Below are 21,850 nucleotides of genomic sequence, written 5' to 3' on the forward strand. Positions count from 1 at the left end.
GAGGTAAATGCCACAGAGGGCTAGGAAGAGGCGGACACAAGCTCAACACGACCCTCAGCCAGAAACAAGAACTTAGAATCAATCGATCACTTCTGGACCCGAGAGGTTACTTAGAAACAAAAAAAGTTGTGAAACTTGATGAGTTTTAATTAACATTTAAAACACCCAAGAGTTTTATTTAAGTAGTTTCCCTTCAGAGAAAAGTCAACTAAAGTAAGTGAATTCATTTTTTTTTCTTCTTCTCTAATTGCACATTTTGTTTTTCATATATGTTGAAAGTGTAGTTTTACCTGCAACACGCTGCTTTCACGGACCGGGCTAAGACACGTGGCATAAAACTAAAACAGACGGTCACAACTATGAATTAAAAGGCTCTTAACAAACCCGCGAAAAGGAGGGAGTGGTCAAGTCAAAACGTTCATATAAGGATGATATATATATATATGTGTATATTTATAAAGAACAAAATGTGAAGGGGAAACTTTAAAGAACCACTTCGGTAACTTAAGCCTGGGGCTTTGTGTAGTATTTCCACGTTCTTTACCATTGTAGTACGTAAACAGAGCTTTGTTTTGGGGAAGAGCTATCTTAGCTATCTTATTATCGTGTGTAAACATTGACTATCTAAAATAAACATACTGATTAAGTCAAACCAGCTTTGAATTTTTATTACTTTTCCTATAAATGGCGTTTTTTCCCTCTTAACGTAAAGCCATGTGTTGCCTTCACTGGCGTCTCGTAAAGTTAGTTTTTCCCCATTTGAAGATAACGCACCTCGAGTAGTCCATTGAGAGGCCTGACTACAAAAGAAAGCTGAAATGGACTTCTGCTCACACAAAGATGATGATATTAAGAGCAAAGAACACATAGGTATCTCATTCTTAATATATTTTTTAGTTTATGTTTAAAATGGACCTGAACATGGTTTAAAATCGGGGCGAAAGGTAGTTAACAGTATATGTTGTTATATGTTGTTGGTGTTGCTAGTTCTCTGTAAGCAACTACTGTACATGCATAAATATATATATTGTGTAAATATTATTATATTAGATTTGGGACATTTTAAACAGCTGACCTATTTGAATTGATTGATTTTTTTGATGCAATCAAACGATGCAAACCTGCACATCCCTGTCAAACTGAAATTAACAGTTCGCTATTAAAAAGATGAACTATTGTTGGCTTTGATCAACCCTGTCTCTGTATAGATGTGTTAATTTTATTGTAGTCCCTTTTGTGTGAAATAACTAAAAGTTGCAACACTTTACTGAACCTCCTAAACTAGCATTGACTAAAAGTCAACAGGTCAAGACTACCGGTAACTGTTGACTAGCTTAGTAGCTCATCTGTGTAGCCTACTTAGCATGAAACATACCTAATTTTAAAAGCAGTTAATTAAAAAATAAAATTATTGTTTAAAAAGTTCAGCCTATAAATGTATCACAAACATGGAAGCAGCATTCCATTTTTTTTTTGTTTAATCTAACTACCGTTACCTTTTTAAAAGGCCATTTCTAACTATTAAAGCTTCTGTTAGCCTACCTAGTAAGTTTATTTTTTAGCCATTTTAATTTTCACAAGTTATTGATTAAAAGTATGATCAATCTCAGCCTGTAGACATGTCACAGAAATCTTAAGTATTAATCACTTTTTATTTTTTACCAAATTAAACAAAAATTCAACAAAAGTCCAACCCTTGCAATAGCAAGTGATCTGGTTTTAGCTTACCTAGCATGCTATCATCTAGTCATTTTAAATTCATAGTTGACTAAAAACCGTTATTGTTAGACTATTTTAACCTGTAAATATACCGCAGACAATTGGAGCGCTCCTTCACTTTATTGTTATATTTTTATTAACATTAACTTGAATGATCAGTCCTAACCTAGCCTGCTGGCTAATAAGCTCTTAGCCTATCTAGCATAGTAGAATTTAGCCATTATATTTTCATTTTTAGTTGACTGGAAAACTAATGAAAAAAATTGTGGTCTGGATATTTCACAGAAAGTTAGAAGACTGAATGACTTTCTAATATACAGCATATATGTGTGTGTGTGTTTTATGCTGATAATTTTTGATTTTGTGGGACAACAATTAAACGCAGCATCGCTGCTCCTAAACGGGCTGGTAACCAGACCCTGGCTGAGGTCATGGCGGTGGAGAGACAGCTGCCTGCCGGCTGGGCAGCATCAGAAGGTGGTGCCTTTTGGTATCCACGGGGAACAGAGGCTTTTGGAACATGGGGTTTATTTTCTAGGAAAACTTGTCAGGATAAATAGTTTGTCGTGCGGTTCTTTATGTCCTGCAGAGAAAGACAAACACAACTGGTCAAGGTCAGCAATACTTCCAGCTGGGTGTGGGGGAAGAGCAGGAAAAGAAAACAGGAGATATGGGCCAAATTAAACATTCAATGTCACATTCTCATTCAGTAGAAATTATGTTTTCTCCTTGTCCCAGCTGTAAACCCATCAAGCTACTTTAAATGCCACAACTCTCCATGACTCACTATTGCATCATTCAGCTGGAGCTCAGGTATTTCAGGAAGCAATTTCCTAATATGGTCGGCTTCCTGCTAGTCTATACACACACTTCACAGTGTTGTGAAAACTATTCACAACTGGCTGCCAACATTAAACATGCCTTGCTTTCATGTTCTATCCTTCAGCAGCTATTTGTTGTGCCGACCCCTTACGGTCTTCACCGTCGTGCAGTTGATCATTATCAAACCCCAAAAAAACAACTGTGATTAGGAGCAGAGCTGCAGACCGAGTGGTTTTGTTTAACTCGTGTGTCTTGTTGTGTGTCTAGGTTCAGTCTGTTATTTAATCTGAGCTGGGACGCACACAAAGAGAGACACTCGATACCAACAGCCCAGTTTTTGTGATACCTTGAACCCATGACTTCTGTTTGCAGCGTCCACCATGTCTCCTGATACTGTGTTGTACCCACCACATACTAGTCCCAACACTCTGGCACATCGCCTTTTTCCATTTAACCTTAACACAAGCAGCACAGTTTATGATTAGGAACATACCACAGCAACAAATCTGTTATGATGCATTTAAGGGCAGGCATTGATGTCGGTGGTAACAAAATGACATGATTAAATCCACGAGGGCTGCCTTACCCATAACACCAATGTGAGCATTATTAGGTATGGGTGTAAGATACAAAATGGAAGTCAGTTCTAGCCTCTTTTTAACAAACCAACATTGATATTGATTGTTTTAAAAAGGTAAACATCCCACCTTCTTGCAAAATTTGGGTTTTGGTCATTTTTCCAGTGAAAGTGTGAACGTTCTTTAGTTTCTATAATCACATGAAAGTCATGTAAATGAAGATCATGGAGGCTTTTTGAAAATAAAAACCCTGCGATGAGAAAATGTAGAAAATATTGATCTGTTCCAGCTGTGTTGGTGCTCAGTGTGTCCTGACTCTCGGCTACCGTCACACCAAACTGACCGGGTTGTCGCTCAATTTATGTTGGCTGAGGTCGACTAGCTGTGGCGGCCATCTTGAACTTGGTTGAGTCCAACAGTAGCTAATAAAAAGCAAAGCACAAACAGAAGCTTTGTTATAAATTGTCAATGGTTTTGAACGTTTTTACTCAAATCAAGAGGTTTTTTTTTGTCTGATTTGCTTTAAATTTTCGTGAGAGAGCAAAGCACAAGAACAAACAAGCATCTGATTCTTCAGTAAACACTCGGCCTCCCGACGTTGTAGACCCAGTTTGATGCAGTGAGCTTCGCTCTACTATCATTCAGAGCAAGTCTTTTCTTACTGTCTGACTTTAGTAACTGGTCCGTTTGTGGATTTACACAACTCTATGAACGGGCGCTCTGCGTGTGTCCAAACACGACAGGTTTTTACCGTGGGGTGTTGGTTACAGGGAAATCCTCCCTTTCAAATTCTCTTTTCACCGCCGAGGCAGCTCGCTGGGCTGTGAGTAATCGTATTACACACACGCCTGCAGGCACATGCTGAGGCGAATCAGACGCTCGCTTCCTACAGGACGACACAAAAGATGCCCTCATTAGTGAGGGGGTGTTTCCTGTTGGAGGCCTTGACTTCAGGCCCCCCTGCCTCTTCTGTACTCTGCCCTTTCCTTTTGGTTCAGAGTTATTTTTGGATCCAGATGCGTCTCGTTGGATTTATCTCGACTTTGTTGCTCCATGTCGCAGTGACCTGTCCCACGTGTCTCTGTGTGTTGTACAGGTGGTCTCTCACGACTGAGCAGAATTTGTTTGGTTTTATCTCTTTTCTGTAACATAAAGCTCACATCGCTCCTGACTTGATTTAATCTACCTTGAGATCAAGCTGAACCAGGCTCGGGTTTTTAGTTCCTAGGACTCATCCTGTGGAAATCTTTGCTGCTTAGAGATGGAAACATCAGATGTTAGGACCTTTGACCTCCAGAACAAAGGCAGTGAGATTGAGAGATTATCTTCAAGATGGCTGTCATTGCTAATCCGCCTTAGTAAACAAAACAAAAAAGCCACAACTCGGTCAGTTTTACAGATAAGCTAAAATCAGTTGTGGTAGTAGCCGGGAGCCATCCCCATCCCCAACACCAAGAGCTAATGGATCACACAAAATCTTGTGTTGTTGGATTAAATTACACCAAAATGACCGCAACAATGTTATTCATCAATAAAATGAGATTTTGTTTAAAAATTTGCCATAAAAAGACATCTGTCAAATTACAATCCTTCAAGACAGTTTAGATCTTATTTACAGATTCTTTGGTTGTTCTTGGTGCAAATTGTATTAATTAATAGTAATAAAAAAAAAAAAAGACCTCGCCAAATCTACAAGTCAATCAAGATATGGTTTTAAATTTTTTTACACATTTTTACAACTCGGTGATGGAGAATATGTTCTTTCAGACCGTTCAGCTTCTTAATTAGGGCGACAAATTTCAGGGGATTTTCGGAGTTGGAAACTTTGCGTGGGAATTTGCAGGAATTTATAGGAATAAACCTGAAATTTAAAATGTTGAAGGTTCAGTAATGCATGTATATATGCAAATCAGAGTTTGTTACAATAAAGTTTAAAAGGAGAAAACTGTGTAAGTTCCCAAACCTTAAAAAAAAAACACGGCTTGACTCCACACTTTCTGCTCAGTGGTTCTAAACACCAGCTGTCATACATTTTGTCACTACAGGCATGAAGTATGTTTTCACGTGCTAAAAGTTTTATAAATAAGCATCAACTCTTTTTTTCTTCTTTCCGCTGTGGAGCAGCAGCCATGGCGCCCTCTCTCATCGTGGCTTACAGGCGGCGCTGGTGGATGGCGGTGACGGCGGTGATAGAGAACCTGCTGTGTTCTGCCGTGCTGCTGGGCTGGGCCTCCCTCCTCATCATGCTGAAGAGGGAGCACTTCTACTCTAACCTGTGCTCAGGTAAAAACCAAAATTAGTGGACTTTGATTTGTGCTTTAAAATTTTTTTTTTTTTTTTTAACAAGTATTGAGTTTAAGAGCCCGGGACTTTTGGCATTGTCTTACTGAATTCAGCAAAGCCTAAATCAACAGGTTTTACGGTTTTAGCAGCCCTCTTATCAAATATGCACACTTGATCCCCTCAGAGAACAACTCTGTGTTTGTGCACCTGAACGCCTCGTCCGATGGCCACCCAAGTGATTGGAGCAGCTGCGTGGCCCAGGACGAGATGCTGAATCTGGCCTTCACCATCGGCTCCTTCCTGCTGAGCGCAGTTACGCTGCCGCTCGGCATTCTGATGGACAAGTTCAGCCCGCGTCCCATCCGCCTGGTCGGCAGGTACAGTTGGGAATAAAGACCGCCGCTCTCGTTGGACGTTGATGTTTATGTAAACTCGTCACTTGATGCTACTGTCATGACAACACCCTGCTGCTCCACCTTTGTGCTGCAACAACACAAATATAACAATTACATGGAAGGGCCACATTCTTGAATTAGCACAGAGGAATGAAGGCGTAGGCACGGTTAGCTCGCTTCAAACCATAACATTGTGACTAAGTCAGTACTGAGGAGATGACTATTTATATTTTGCTTCAGGAACAGCAGAAAAGTATTAAAAGCTCCTTAATCCTCTGTTGATTAGTTAGTGAAGTATAGCAGGTATGAAAAGTCTACACACTCCTGTTCAAATGGCATCTGACCTGAACAAAAGATGACCTCGAAATCCGACGGGTTTTGAACACCTTTGGAAAGAAGAGTGGGCGAATACGACCGATTAAAGGCGCGACATGCGATGGACGCCTTCCCAAAAAGACAAGTTATTAATTTCACAGTGACTCAAATGACTTCAGTCTCTGACCAGTAACTTCCAGCTTAATTAATGAGTTTTTATTAAACTCTGCTAGCATCTCTGGCTCTGATCCAGCTCCTTCAGTAGACCACAGCATAGAAGACGACACTGCCACCACATTGAAGAATCAGGGTTTTCTCAGAAAACAGAGGCTGGTCGTCCTCTTCTTGTACACAGCTTCAGCGTTAGTCTGCTGATGGGCGTTGTAGGAGACTTTCTTTCTGCTTGGGTTCATTCAAAAGCAGGTGAGTCCTGCATTGTTTATCAGGGTAAAACTGGGCTGTGCATATCTTTATGACTTGCAAAGTGTTGCAGTTAAAACATATACAGTGCTAATAAAACAATAAAGCAGATAATCCAAGTCGGAGTGTTTACCAACATTGGGCCTTAATCAACCTCATGTGAAACGCTTTTACTAAAAGTGTTTTAATGACTGTGTGACTCATACACGTGGTTGAATGTTGACTCATCGTAGTATTTGTCACCACATCCTCTTGAGAGTTTCTGCACTAGTTTCCTGATTTAACTCTTTCCACGTTTCTTCTTCTTTTCCTGCAGTTCTTGTTTTGGCGCGTCGTGCATCATTATGGCCTTGTCCGCCTACAACCCTGGCTGTGAGTACAAACCGACCGAACAACCCCCATCACACAGGAGATTACAGCCGTGTTAGGACACAACATTTAGATATTTTTTCATATCGACATGGAAATTGTGCATTTTCAAGATAATTTGCCCCAGGACGTGCAAGTTTTTTTGGTCTGGGAGAGCAGCATTCTTTGCTATGAACAGAGTATTTGTTTGCTTTTTGACCTTTTTGTAAAAAAAAAAAAAAACCCCAAAAATGCCTGGGTTTTCAGTTACAAAGCTTAAATATGTGAGGAAAAAAGAATACAATGATACAGTTTAAACCACACATAACTAAAGAAGTGTTTCAAAAAGGAGGCTTAAAGTGGCAAATTTGTATTTTTTTTCTGATCTGTGCTCCCTGTTGGACAAGATTAAGATTAAAAACCTGCAGAATATTTATGCAGAATGTTGCTCCTCCTCTCTGCAGCTCTGTCGGCACTCATCTTCTTAGCCGTCTCCCTGAACGGCATTGGAGGAATCTGCCTGACCTTCACCTCCATCACGGTGAGATACACAATCAAACATAAACGACAACAGCAGCAGCAGCCATCTTGAATCGTGTTGGCTCTAAGAGTTCATCAGCTGTAGATGCAGAGAGTTTCCTTAAAATCCGTCCGGTGTTTCCTGATCTGGGAACATCCAAGAGAAACTTGTTAGTTCTCTCACTGGAGTGCTGATGTTGAGGAGATCACATGAATACGATGGGGCAAGACGAGTAAGAAGAGAGGATTTATCTAACCCAAAGGGGCTGAATCTTGGTTCCCAAGGGCTACGATCCTGCATGTTTTAATTACTCGTTCGTTTAAATCGGGTTTGTCAAAGCTGAGAAAAATCAGGATTGGACACCATTGACCTAACTCAACATACAGATTGTTACAATGGTCCAAACAAGGGGTAATGAATGCATTAATAAGCATTTCATGGCCTAGTATATCCAGCGTACTAATTAGAGTTGGAGTATTTTCTGTCTTCGGCACTGTTCAAAGATGAACGATCACCGAAAATGTTTGGGGTTTTTCCAGTGTTGATTGTGCAGAAGTCTCGTGTACGTCGAATCTGCTGTAGTTTCCACGCCAGGCCACGAGCTTGTGCTGTGTTTTGTATTTTAACGACGCGTGCATGCATCTAGACACAACAGTATTTAGCTTAAACAGTTGCATCTAAAATGGTGAATACATGAGCGTTTGTTTGGACCGACGATGAAGTTGGTTTGCTCAGTGAGCAGCACAAACCTCACTCTGCTCTCTCAGTTGTTACTGTTGTTCATCTAGTGGTGCAAGCGCAGAAAAACTCTTGACAGCAGCAGTCCGTACTGCACGTACCAGTGCTGGGGGGTTCCAAAAACCTCCGCTGTATCTAAAAAGCTTTGGCGTCAGAGAAAATTAGCGCTGTTGTCATGTACACAAGTGTCTAAAATGCTACGGTTTCACTCAAAAACGGTGCCCTAAATGTGTTTTTTGGTCGGGAGAAGAAAATGAACATTTTCAGTTCAGGTGGATTCCAGCATGTTGTGCATGAATCTTATCAGAGGTGTAGCGGTGAATGCACGAACCTAAATATGAAACATGACGGCGGGAGCGCGATGATGCTGTACCGAACGAGTCCACAGTGAAATAGCTAAAAGTGGAGCTCTGAATGTTGGTCTGGACCTAAACACTGGCTGACGGGGTGACTTTCAGACTCGGCGGATAAACCCTCTGCCAAAAGTTGCGCAAGTTTTCAAACAGTAGATGGAAAAGGTCGACCCGGCCGTCTGACTTCAGTGCAAACAAAACGGCAACAACAAAAAAGCACGTGTACATTTATTTACATATAGTTCTTATTAAAGACTTGCTTTATTCTTGGATGATTAAATTATCCCTTTTAAAAGAATTGCAGCTTTTAAACGATTCAAATGATTTGGCATTTCTCTTTTGTCTCGTTGAGATGTTCAACGTTTTAACAGGCTTTGTGCTCATTTTAACGTTTTTGCTGCAACAGCCAAACAACCCCAGCCAACACAAATCTAATTATAACTCGGTCAGTTTTACAGATGCTGAGGTAAAATTTGATGCGGCAGTAGCTGAGAGTCTTCCTCAGCACCACAATTATACAACTCGTACATGACGTCATCTTCAAGGTTCGATTAAAACGGATGCAACGTCATAATTTCTCAACCTTGGACTGAAAGGCAGCGGGCGATATGCATTCTTAAAGTTATGAATGTTGTTTTGTTCAAATATATTTTAAAAAGTAGGAGACAAGTTGTTCAAGGTGAACAAATACATTCAGAAATATGGCAGTTCTTAAAAGACACAAACTTTTGTTTGCCACTCGTTTGCAACAGCTGAACCAAAATAAAACGACTTGGGCCAACTTTTTTTTTTCTGGTTGAGTGAGTCAGATTCTGGGAAAGCACTGATAAGTAGGTGGAACAAATGAGCAGGAAGGTTTTGATAGCCGACACCCTGGGCATGTTTGAGGTGTGTATTTGTCTCAGTTAAGGACACCGTTTGTGTGTGTGTGTGTTTTGGGGCATACTTTCTCCTCAGCTGTGTGTTGTGACTGGAACACGTGTTTATTCACACTCCCATCAGTCGTGTGTGCCACGTGGTCCCGACCCCATCGGACTGTTTTATCTCACCCTCCTCTGTTTCCTGGCAAGCATTTTGTGTTTGTGCTGCGGGTCGGTACATCGTGTTGTGCCAGGACTTGCTTATGACCTCCCAGAGATGGAAACTTGTCACTCCACCAATGACGGCCCGTGTCTGATCACACACCCTCCTCGAAGCTCAGCCCTCTTACCTTGACTTAAAAAAACACAAGGACACATTTTTATCCCGTCATCGCTCTACTTAAAATTCTTATACCACATGTTGGGTGTGCAGGGGTTTATAAGGATAAAGATAACGTTTGGACAGAGGACAGATGATCTCCTGCAGTGTTTGGTTTTGATGCGTAGATGAAAAAACTGCTGACGTGGCAGCTTTATGAGTGAAAACATTAAAGTTACGGCCTAGAATTCCTCAAAAGGATGGCACATCGCCAGAGTTTTGTGAAATATCTAAAGTGGCTGAGTTGGACACGTTTTGGGAACTGCTAAGGTTGTTCAGCTGTGGCGGCCATTGTAAATGGCGTGCAAGTTAAGTTGATCAGTTGTACATCCAACAATTACTTCCTGGAAGATTCAGTCAAATTCATCCAGGGGTTCATGAGATATTTTGCAAAATATATAAACAAATGCACACACAGAAATGGGCAAAAACATTTTCACCCTTTGCTGTTGATAAGCACAAAGAAGGTCAATGAACCAAACATAGCCAACGCTAGACAAAAGGTGAAGGTAATTAGTTAGCTAATGGTATCAAGATGCCAACTAAAAGTAGCATAACACCATCTTAAAGCTAAAAGTAGCAAAACATTATTTTAAAGCTAAAAGTAGCTAAATGGTAAATGGACTGTATTTGTATAGCGCTTTTCTATCTTATCAAGAAACTCAAAGTGCTTTACACTACAAATCATTAACAACTTAAAGCTAAAAGTAGCAAAATACTAGCTAAAAAGTAAAAATACCAAAATGCTAGCTAAATGCTAACAATAACAAAACACTAACTAGATGTTGCCAATCACTAGCTAAAAGTAAAAAGTAACTAATAACTAGCAGTTCAATGTGGTTAGCTAAATTAGAAAGTGGCTATCTAAACATCGCAAAACACTAGCTTAAAACTAAAAGTAACTAAAGTATAGCTTTAAAAAACAGCACAGGCTAACTAAAACTAAAAAGTAGCAAAAATGTTAGGTTGAAATATTAAAGTACTAGTCAAAACCCAACAGGAAAATACTCTAAAAGTAGCAAAACACTAGCTAAAAGTAGCGTAAGGCTAGCTCAAAGCTAGAAGTTGCTAACGTCTAGCCAAACGCTAAAAGTAATAAATGCTAACTAAAGGCTAAATCAGAGTCGGAGAGGTTTTATTGTCATTTCAGCTACGTACAAGTACATATTGAAATGAAACGGCGTTCCTGCAGCATCACTGTGCAACACAGAACACAAAGTACAAAACAATACAACACAGCGCAGATACACAGAACAATAAATACACACAGACCTATAATAAACACAAAAAGAAATCTGATCCCAAATTGCTCCCGGGCGCTTACATAGCTGCCCACTTCTCCACCTGGGTGTATCCCAGTGTGATGGGTTAAATGCAGAGAGCCAATTTCGTCTTTGGGAACAAACAATGACAACACATAGCACTTTATTTATTTATTATTAATCTAATTTTAAATATTACAATCTAAACAAGTAATTAAGATACAAGACTAGAGGCACATGTTGATTAGTACATGTGTAGGTGGTGCATGAGGTAGAAACATGTTCTGATATGAGGTTAACAGCGTAAAGTTTTTCTATTTTTATAGCAGCAGAGCTATAAACTGAGTAAGATGCAAAAACTTGTGCAAGTTGCAATAAATGTGCAAATATGCAAGTACTACAGTTGGGTAATACAGAAGTGGAGCTATCCAGAGAGGTGGGTGCAAAGAATGAAAAACTTGAGCAGATTGCAAAAACGTGCAAGTGAAATAAAAAAGTCACAAATGGTACAATGCAGTAGGTGTGTGTGTGCATGCGCGCGCGCGTGTGTGTCAGAATCCATCCTGTGTTTGTGCGATGGGGTCCATCCCGTGCGTATGTGTGCGTCTTGGAGTCCATCATGAATGTGTGTGCTAGAGTCTATTTTGTGTGTGTTTGTGTCAAGAGTCCATCTTGGTCAGAGTTCATCATGTGTGTGTCAGAGTTCATCATGTGTGTGTCAGAGTTCATCATGTGTGTGTCAGAGTTCATCATGTGTGTGTCAGAGTTCATCATGTGTGTGTCAGAGTTCATCATGTGTGTGTCAGAGTCCAGAGTTGAGGAGTCTGATGGCTTGTGGGATGAAGCTGTTACAGTCTGGTTGTGTTGGTCCGAATGCTGCAGTACCTTCTCCCAGGTAGCAGGAGAGTAAAAAGTCCATGTGGTGGGTGAAACAGGTCCTCCACAGTGCGAAGAGCTTTCTGAATGCAGCGGTTGTTGAAAATGTCCATGAGAGACGGAAGAGAGACCCTGATGATCTTTTTGGCTGTCTTCACTATTTGCTGGAGAGTCTTGCGGTTCGATGCAGTGCAATTCCTGAACCAGACAGTGATGCAGCTGCTCAGGATGCTCTTGATGGTTCCTCTGTAGAAGGTGGTGAGGATGGGGGGTGGCAGATGAGCTTTCTTCAGTCTCCTCAGAAAGTAGAGACGCTGTTGAGCTTTCTTGGTGATGGCGCTGGAGTTAAGGGTCCAGGTGAGATCCTCCGCCAGGTGAACACCAAGGAATTTGGTGCTCTTGACGATCTCCACGAAGGAGCCATCAGTGTGAAGTGGTCCATGTTTTCCTAAAGTCAATGACCATCTCTTTGGTTTTGTCAACATTCGGAGTCGGGTTGTTGACTTTGCACCAGTCCGTTAGCCGTTACACCTCCTCTGTACGCTGACTCATCGTTATTGCTGATAAGTCCCAACACGGTCATGTCATGGTGTCATCGTGTCATGTAAATTTAGCTTTAGACAAAAACTGAGCAAACATGTTGAAGCAAATTACAAAGAAAATCATGTCTTGGAGAAATTAAAGATTCTATTATATTTCTATAGGAATTTTTAAAATGAAGCTATAAATTTTGAAAAGTATAAATTTTGTAATGCGTAAAAGTGCAAAAGTAATATCTAGAATATTCCAAATGAGCTGAACATTTTAGTTTTTTTTTTTTTTCAAAAAGCACAGAGTGTAAAAGTATTTACAAGTCAAAAAAAGTACTCAAGAAAAGACAAATGATAAAGAGAAGCAGGATCAGCACGGTGTGAGCGCTGATCCAGCATTCAGCTAAGACCAAGACGGGAAACAGTTGGTCGGTCATGTGGTTCAGAGGACGATTCAAATTATTTTATTCAGACAAAACACATCGCATCTGTTTTACTAAGTTGGCTCTTTAGAGGAGATAACAAAAACGTTCTTTATTTATACCTTTTGTGTGTCTTTTATCACAACACCTGTAGTCGTTTGACCACTCGGACACATTTACACACAGCTCTCTGCTAATTGCACATAAACACAACCTGTGCTGCTCACACACCGACACAACACTCCCACTTTGTCCTCATCAGACTCTAGTTGCTCGTGTTCTTTTTTTTCTTTTTTTGTCTGCGTCTCAGTGTGTTTATTGGTGTTCACTGACCTCCCCACACACACACCCCCACACACACACTCACACCATGATAACTGAAGTCACATGCTTGGAAGTAACGAGCCACAACAAGATAGTTTCTGCTGGTTAGTTATGAAACGCCTGTGGTGTTTCATACACAAGGTGAAGTTTGTGTAGTATTTAATGAAGAATAAAGGCAAAAACCGTTGTAGCAAATTACACGGCGGCTGTCTCCTTTTGAAGACCAGGAGTTTAGTCACGCATGCAAGCTGTGCATGTGTGTACGATGACGATGATGCTCTGAACACATTAACGTTTAATACAAAAATAGACTTGAGATACAAAAGTCCCAGGGAGGTCGGAGCACAGTGTGGGAGGAGGGGGTGGGGTAATGGTTTATCAATACTGGTATTTCCCCTGGCTGCAGTGAATTGGTCACGTGCAAACACATAAATTTTAATATGTAGACATTTACTAATTTATTCCGTCATCACCTTCAGTTAGGGTAGTGGGGGGGTCCTCCTAGGAAAATAATACAGGAAACGCTGGTTGGTGCTCTCGCCTGCAGTCTGTCTCTAAGGTGGAAACGCTGCACACACCTGCTGTGTATCAGACTGCACGACATGCACGTTCTGCTCTTGATTGTGTAAAACTGTGGCTCTGATTCTCTTTGTGGAAAGCAGCATCAGTTTAATCCCCGTGTCATTATTAAATGGCTTTAAAAAGACCACGTCCCCTATTTTAATTTTTACATATGATCAAAATCCGTTGTGGCGACGGAGAACTTTAACCCATGTCCGTTTCACTCGGTTGACCTCCGCACAACCTCAAGGTGAGATCTGGTTGTCCGAGACAAAAGTAGGTCGTCTCTGATAAACTGAAACTGCTTACAATGGATGACTCCTGCTTTAAATTGTGTCCGTTTGGTCAAACTCATCTGAATTCTGTCATCAGCCTAAAAAACATCTGCACCTCCATGCTGCATCACGGCGTTCGTTTTCATGTTGCCATTTTATTAGATTTATTGATATATTTTTAGGAAGTAAAAGACAAACATGAATGCTGCAAATGCAATGTTTTAAAAATGGTGTAAAGATACGCTTAAATGATTGACACCTCTCAGTGGACAATCTGCTGATGTCAGATCTTCAGCTTGGTTCGATCCTCAGCCAAGGAGGCACTAAGAACCGAGCTGGAAGCGGGTGGGACCATCCAATGGAAAGACTCTGAAACTGCACCGAGTCAATATGACCGAGTTAATGAAGCCTGTGAAACGAGGCCAACAGGTTAATTTAGAGTTGAAGACACACGGGTGGCGCGTCAGAATTTTCTCATGCTGGAAACTTAAAAAAAAAAAAAAAAACTTTTTGGGGCTCTTAAAATGCTGTTTTCATGTGGATGCAAGGCTGAAACAAAAGACAACCAACAACCTTAATGTCTTCACTAAAATCGTCACCGTGTGGACCGATCTTAAGATTAAACGGACGTTTTTCCATGATTTACCAACTGGCTTCAGGAAACGTTGCTCTGTCGTTAACCAGTGTGACCACACCCACATGCTATGGTTTTACAGATTACAGCAACATTTAGTGTTTAGTGTCGTGCCTGTGCTCCAGAGCAGTCCTGGTTGTTACATAGTTTTCTAATCCGTCATGCTGTGCAGTGTGCACTGCCTCTCATTTGTGTTGAGTTTGTATTTAAGGAATGAGAACAAACTTGAAGGACTTTTTTTAACCAGCTGAAACCGAAGTGTCTGCGTGCTGCCGCCTTTCTGCTGATAAATGTGTGTTCGGTTGTTCCCTACTGCAGTTATTAAAACCGTCTGACACCGACTCGCATAAAGTTATTAAAAAAACAACAACTTTGCAGTTGAAATGAGAGAGGGAAGAAGACACTGGTGCTAGTGTTTCCTGTGCACTTCTCATGTGGACGGATCAGCCGATCTACAAGAAACGTTACTCCTACACCACTTATTGTCTTTTTCTGTTTTTCTATTCCACCGGTATCTTTCTTCCACATGGATACGTCTGCAGCGGGTTTCTGGGCTCATTAATCTGCCATTTGGCACGTTTTCTCAATGATTAAAGTCCTAATTAAAGCCAGTGCCAAGGCCGTACGACACCCAAGTGAGTGGGCGCAGCAGGAGTGGAATTTGAACAGATTAATGGTGACAAAGGAGCCGCTGAAGCTCCGTGTGTGTGCACGACTCCCTGACCCCAGTTAACCGTGTTGGTATGCTGCAAGATCCCGTGTGAATTATGTACTTCATTTCCGAAGAAGTTGGGGCGACGCGTAAAATGTAAACTTGAAGAGAATGGAATGGCTTAGAAATATCATGAACCAATTTATTCAAAGAGGAACTTGCTAAATGTATCAAATGATTAAATAATGCAATTTTTAATGAAGAAAAATATATTTTTTGCATTTTATGGCAGCTACACTTTAGAGAAGTTGGGACAGAGGCAACAACAGGCTGTAAAGTATCAATAAGAAGCAGCTGGAGGAGCATTTTGCTACTAATTGGGTTCATTGGTCAGTAAGAAGAGTCTAAAAAAAAAGGCTGAAGCTTTTAGAAGTCAAGATGGGCTGAGGTTCACCAGTCTTAGTCGCTAAACAATTTCAGAATCTTCTTCCCCCACAGAAAATTAGGAAGAGTTTGAATATCCCTTAATCTACAAATTATATTATGAAAAGATTTCAAGAATCTGGAGAAATCGTTGACGAGGCTGAATGTCAGTATTGAATGCTCGTGATCTTCAGACCCTCAGACTGTACTGGATCAAAAACGGGTCTGATTCTGTTCTGGACATTCCTGCATGGACTCAGGGAGACTTCTACAAGTCATTGTCTGTAAACCCAGTTCAGAGTCATCCATAAATACTGGTTAAAGCTCTGCCATGGCAAGACGAATGGTACAATTTCTCAAACATCTGATACGTTTGCTGCATTCCATTTGTAAATGACATACAGGTTGATGAGGGTTGCAAATCACCACATCCTGTTTTTACTGAAGTTTTGAACAACGTCCCAACATTTTCAGAACTGGGTTCACATTTTATAGGGTCTCTAAAATGTCTCATGGAAGGTAAATATGAGCAAAAGAGCTGGCCCTCTCCCTGCTTTCACATTACGAAGAGACAAAAACGTGTGTGTGCTCAGAAAACCCTCCCATATGAATTCTTCAAACCTCTGCAGACGAGAGACTTTAGCTTCGAGCTTACAGCCGTGGGAAATCTGAGGATTCTTAGAAGTTGTGAATGAAGACGGCTGTTCTCTCCCTCAGACAGTCGGGCTCTCCTCTTAATATCTTTAGGAAAACCTATTTTTTTCTTCATGTTTGCCTGTAAACCATTTGGTGTGTGCTCCCACTGCAGCACAGACACACAGCCTGCTGCACTGAGGCCTCCGCACACATTCACAGGAAAAATGTCAACGTTCATAGAAAAAGCACACTTGACACCTACCTACAGCTCTTTGCATCCTGCTGACTCTAAAGCCTAAAGAGGCCTGAGGAATTTTGATATTGGACTCTAATGTTCCTGGAAAACTCTCAGCTGGCAGCTCCATTTATCTCTCTGAACAAACTGAGTCATCGGATTAACAGTGATGGAGACTTGTTTCCACCCGTTAAAGCTTAAATTTACAGAAACTTTGTAAATTAAAAGTCCAGCATTCATTGAAGGAAAGCATTCAGGGGGGTGAGTCTTTGCCTCACCCCTCATCTGTGGTCATGAGGTTTGGATCATGACTGAAAGAACGAGATCCTGGATACAAGCGGCTAAAATAATCCGGGCTCCACCACAGAGAGAGGGTGAGGAGCTTTGTCTTCTAAGAGTGGAGCCGCTGCTCCTCTGCATCGAGGGGGTCAGTTGAGGTGGTTCATTGGATTAAGACGCCTCCCTTTGGAGGTTTTCCAGTCATGTCCCCCTGGGAAGTGGCTCCAGAACAGACCCAGAGCTCGTTGGAGGGGTTGTGTATCCTCTCTGGCCCGAGGAACACCTTGGTGTCCCCCAGGAGGAGCTGGAGAGGGTTCCTGAGGAGAGAGATGTCTGGGTTTCTCCTGGACTTGTTGCCTCCGTGATCTGACTATGGTAGTGGTTCAAGATGGAGATCATGTGTTGACAAATTGGTGAAATTTAAAAGAGAAAAAAAAAATCCAAATATACAAAAAAAAAGCATTAATTAATTAATTAATTAATTAATAATATTAACTGCATGTTATTGAGCAGTAGCTGCTAGAGATTAGCTTGTGAACAATATCTGTGAGGAAGCTTCCAGAATGTCTTGAAGGTTTCGGGGGGTTGTTGGTTTCCTCGCCTGACTTCTTGCAGAGGCTCACATTGTCACATGAGTTTTGAGGGGAGTTTGATGCAGGCTGCAAAATAACAAACGCGGCCCAGAACACAATTTCGCATTCTGTGCAAATAGTTCATAGTTCTAAAAATTAAAAAGACAGCTCAAAAACAAAAAAAAATATTTGACTATATATATATATATATATATACATTTTTTGTCTCCCAGTCTCCAACAGTTTTATGCTACTCTCAGCGCTCGCAGTATGTGTCAGGAATGACTCGGGCGGTCATCTTGAATTGGGTTGACTCCAGTTGTAGATTGGCATCCAGTGATTGATTTGAGTTTTAATATTTGTCCTCTGGTTCTTGATATTTTAAGACACACACAAACACTCGTCTTGTGAAAAGACATAATACAAATGGTTTAATGACAACACAGTCCTAATAATAAGTCTTTTATTTATGACGAGTGTTTTTTCTTTGCAACATTTATGGTGAGGCCATTTCTGCTCCATTTCTTTCTGATGTTTTTAGTACATTTAGAGCCAATAATGAAGTGTGTTCTTTCAGTTCTTAAATCCAGAATGTTAGTTATATTAACTAAAGAGGTGATAAACACGACCCGAACCAAACTTTTTTTAATAAATGTGCTGGGCTTAGATTGAACGTAACGACATTCGAGGCCGTGCGTCAGCTCTGAATACAGAATGTCTTTAGTTGAAACGGAGTTAATTCATAACAAGACAAAGTTAGGTTCCGTTGCTTGATCAGCTTTTAGGATAAATTAGATCCGTGTTAGAGGTAAGCTGCTGTATGTAGAGTGTTGATATTCACAGAGGATTATAGACTCTGTACTGACGTTTCTCCAAACTACTTAAGAGTCTAGCTTTCTGTTTAATGTTCTACTTAGAACATGCAGTCCTCTGTGTTATCACTATTAACATATGTTTTTTTTTTATTCTTGACATAAAAGCTGTTTGCTCTTTGCCTATTTAATAGTCAAACCAGAGTCTCAATAAATGCCAGTGTTGCTCCATGGCTGCTGGATGTAGCGGTTTGCTAATAAGTAAACAAAACCAAACATTTTCCCAGGTGTGTCAAGAATCTTTATTATCCCCAAGGGGCAATTTGTTCAACAGTCAGTAGGCACACAGAACATCCATACTACACAGGACATAAGACATTAAAATAACTACAGAAATCATCACTGTTCGTTGAGAAGCCTGATTGCTACAGGGATGAATGAGTTTTTCAGTCTGTTCGTCCCACATCTGGGCAGCAGATACCTGCGTCCAGATGGAGTGGATGATCAGGATCTGCCAGAATCAGCCTGGCCTTGTTCGCCGACGTCGCCTTGTGTAAGTTGATGAGATTCTGTAGGGCTATGCCAGCAGTTTTGCCACACATCCTGACAATCCCCGATTGTCAGAGTTGTTTGTTCTTCTGTCATGATGTGGGAGCACAAGAGACCAGGAGCTGGTCTTGCTGAGTATCATTTCCTGACAAGTCCAAGGTCATCTCCTCGTTCAACCAGAGGGTTTCCAGCCGGAGGGTTGAGGTTCTCTGTGGTCACCTTGGTGTCAGTTTTTTGTGTTTCAGACTATTTCCTGGTGAGGGGGTATCACGTTTTATTTTGGTCCCTCCACCTTGGAGAGTTTCTCCTAGCCTCCCATCCGTGATCTGCTGTTGGTGGGGTTTTTGGGTGTCGGGAGCCACCCGTTAAAGAGGGGGTCCTGTCATGATGTGGGTTTTTGTGTTCCTACCTTTTCTGTGTTTTCAGGGTTTTTGTGTTCTTTCAGCTTATTGCTGTCTGTGTTCCCCTCCAGTTACTGTCCCTGATGGTTCCAGTTTAGTTAATTAATTTCCACCATTTCAAGATCCTCCTGTGTTCTGTCTCCTTGTTCCAGGTTCTTTGTCATTCGCATCACATGTGGTACATGAGATGGAATGATATTGTGTACTCAAGGTCCCAGTTGTGCCCAAAAATAGCAAAAATAAAAAGAAACGGTATACAAGAATCTAAGATATACGCTAAACACTAAATGTAAAATGATCCAGTATATTAAGCAGCAGCCTGAACATGAGTCTGTGGTGAGTAGATGAGTATCTATACATATCCATATGGACATAACATACCTTGTGGGTTCGTTTTCACATTCTCAGTAGAGTTGTGCCTGCGCCTCAGCCAGACGTTTTGTGTTTAGTCCAGAGTGACAGTGTTCCCAGTTCTGTTAGTTCAACTCTTTATAATGAAGACTCTTTTTGTTCTTTGACACCTGGATCCATACATGGAGTCCCATTTCTCCCGTCGTTAATCAGAACCTGGCACCCTCCATGTAAACGGGGAGGCTTGAGAGTTACACTGATGTCAGAAATATGTTTAATTGAGATAAGTCCTAACCGCTCCATGACCCCTGACACAGCGGAGAGATCAGGTGACGTTAGCCAGAATAGCGAGCTTCTCAGCGTGTGCTTTAACAATCCCTCACATGTGATTTTTCTAATCACGACTGAGCCATGTAAAACTCAAAGGACACTCAGTTACTGCCAGCAACAGTGGACTGTTATTTTTCTTAAGCTCCTTACTGCTGGAAACGGGTCAACCTGACGTGTCATGTGTTTGGTGCCAGCCTCCGTGGGCCTTTTGTCATGTGTCACGCAGATTGAAGGGACTCTGGAGTCTGGGACTCTGGAAAACCAATTGTCTAAGTGAAGTTTGTGTTTGAACATTAAGGCAGATCATGACTGAGCCCAGCATCAGTGAGCTGCCAGGTTTTATGAAGCAGCTGACCGCCCCCTGCTGGTCAAATGTGGCACAAACGCAAAAAAACCCACAGACAGAGTTTTACAGTTTGTAATAATAAACTTGTGAAAGTTGCTCGAAGACCAACGGCTTGTGTTCTGTGCTCGCTTGCAGCTGCCCAACATGTTCGGCTCTCTGAGCTCCACCATCATGTCTCTGATGATCGGCTCCTACGCCTCCTCTGCCGTCACCTTCCCTGCTGTCAAGGTAAATCCCACCAACAGACGACCATCGAGGTGGTTCTGGAGGTTCAGACCCGCCAGTCGGCTCCGTCAATGTGTCCGTGAGCTTTTCCCCTATGTGTCCTGCTTCTTCCAAGAAGTACATGCTGGACTGTGTGTGTGTTTGTAAAACTTGCTTTGCTTTGGTTGTGTAGTTTAAAACTATAACTACAGAGGGTGCCTTGAAAGGCAACAAGCTGAATGTTTGAATTATGCTAAAGAACAAATTGTTTAAGTTAAAACAAGCAGATCAGAAGCTAAAATCAGGTAAACTTTTATTAAAAACTGCAATTAGCAAAACTCTAGCTAAAAGGTACAATCAGTGAAAGAGTTGCTAAAAGCTAAATCAGCAAAAACTTGGCTAGAGCTACAGTTAGCAATATTGTAGCTTAAAGGAGAAAAATAAATAAACAGAGCAGTTTGTTGAAGTAGTTTTCAGGCAACAGTTTTTAAAGGAGTTAGAGATCTCAGTAAATATTATAGTCATTTTTTGTAAATAAAGTGAAATAATTGAAAACCTGTAAAAGGTATACAACTAAAAGTCATGGCAGAAACACAAACATCAATAAAACGTTTATTTTTCCTTCCAGCTGATCTACGACGCAGGCGCATCCTTTCACGCCATCATGTGGGTGTGGGCCGCTCTCGCAGGCCTGGTCTTCATCAACTGCTTCGTCAACTGGCCCTCAGAAGGCTTCCCGTCCCCTCACGAGGTGGACTACAGGTTGGTACATGACCCCGCCCGCCGGGCCTCTTCTTTCCTGTGTTCTCATCCAAACCATGTTTTTACCCGGCAGTAAGATCCTCACGCTGCAGGAGGCGCCTTCGTCTGAGCAGAAGGCTGCAGAGGAGAGTCTGAGCCAGAAAAACGGAGACGTCCAACGCTCCACGGAGAAGCTCCCCAACGGACCTGAGGCTGCACAAAGTGAGTCAGAACTCGTGAAGTCCAGCTTTCTAATCTACAAAGTTTTTTTTTTTTTTTTTTTGCCAATTTTGTCTACTTTGTACAACTGGTGTCCATTAGAATCAGTAATAAACAAGTTCTCATTCTCAGATACTGTTCCTTTCCGCCGGTCTGTGATCTCCCCCATCTTCCTGTGGAGTCTGGTGACGATGGGGATGACCCAGCTGAGGCTCATCTTCTTCATGGGGGCGATGAACAAGATGCTGGAGTTCATGGTTACTCATGGAAAAGAGCACCGTAAGAGTTGAACAACTCCTGATCCGTCCTCCTGGATTGTATTTTACTGTTACTCAGTTGTTGTTGTTGTTGTTTACTTCTCAGCATCTGATGAGGAGGTCCTTGAGTCTACAGAGCAAGGTGAGCAGAGCCACGGCAGGAAGTTGAACTCTTTAATGTGGCGTCTTTCAACCGTCTTCACGTTTTCCTTGCTGTGAACTAAAACCG

At 41.5% G+C, this 21,850-nt stretch overlaps 1 protein-coding gene across 1 annotated transcript in view; it reads left to right on the top strand.

The window, feature by feature from the left end:
• The window catches only part of slc43a1a (solute carrier family 43 member 1a), a 26,040-nt gene continuing 4,190 nt past the window's right edge, over nt 1-21,850 (top strand). The window contains exons 1-10 of the mRNA XM_037675266.1: nt 1-213; nt 5,244-5,402; nt 5,587-5,779; nt 6,849-6,904; nt 7,345-7,421; nt 20,336-20,428; nt 21,033-21,166; nt 21,240-21,367; nt 21,497-21,643; nt 21,728-21,763. Of these exons, the coding sequence (XP_037531194.1) occupies nt 5,249-5,402; nt 5,587-5,779; nt 6,849-6,904; nt 7,345-7,421; nt 20,336-20,428; nt 21,033-21,166; nt 21,240-21,367; nt 21,497-21,643; nt 21,728-21,763 (1,018 nt within the window). The 5' untranslated portion in view covers nt 1-213; nt 5,244-5,248. The remainder of the gene's footprint in view (nt 214-5,243; nt 5,403-5,586; nt 5,780-6,848; nt 6,905-7,344; nt 7,422-20,335; nt 20,429-21,032; nt 21,167-21,239; nt 21,368-21,496; nt 21,644-21,727; nt 21,764-21,850) is intronic.

This window comes from Nematolebias whitei, chromosome 4, assembly GCF_014905685.2.
Source record: "Nematolebias whitei isolate Nwh7 chromosome 4, NemWhi1, whole genome shotgun sequence".
NCBI lineage: Eukaryota > Metazoa > Chordata > Actinopteri > Cyprinodontiformes > Rivulidae > Nematolebias > Nematolebias whitei.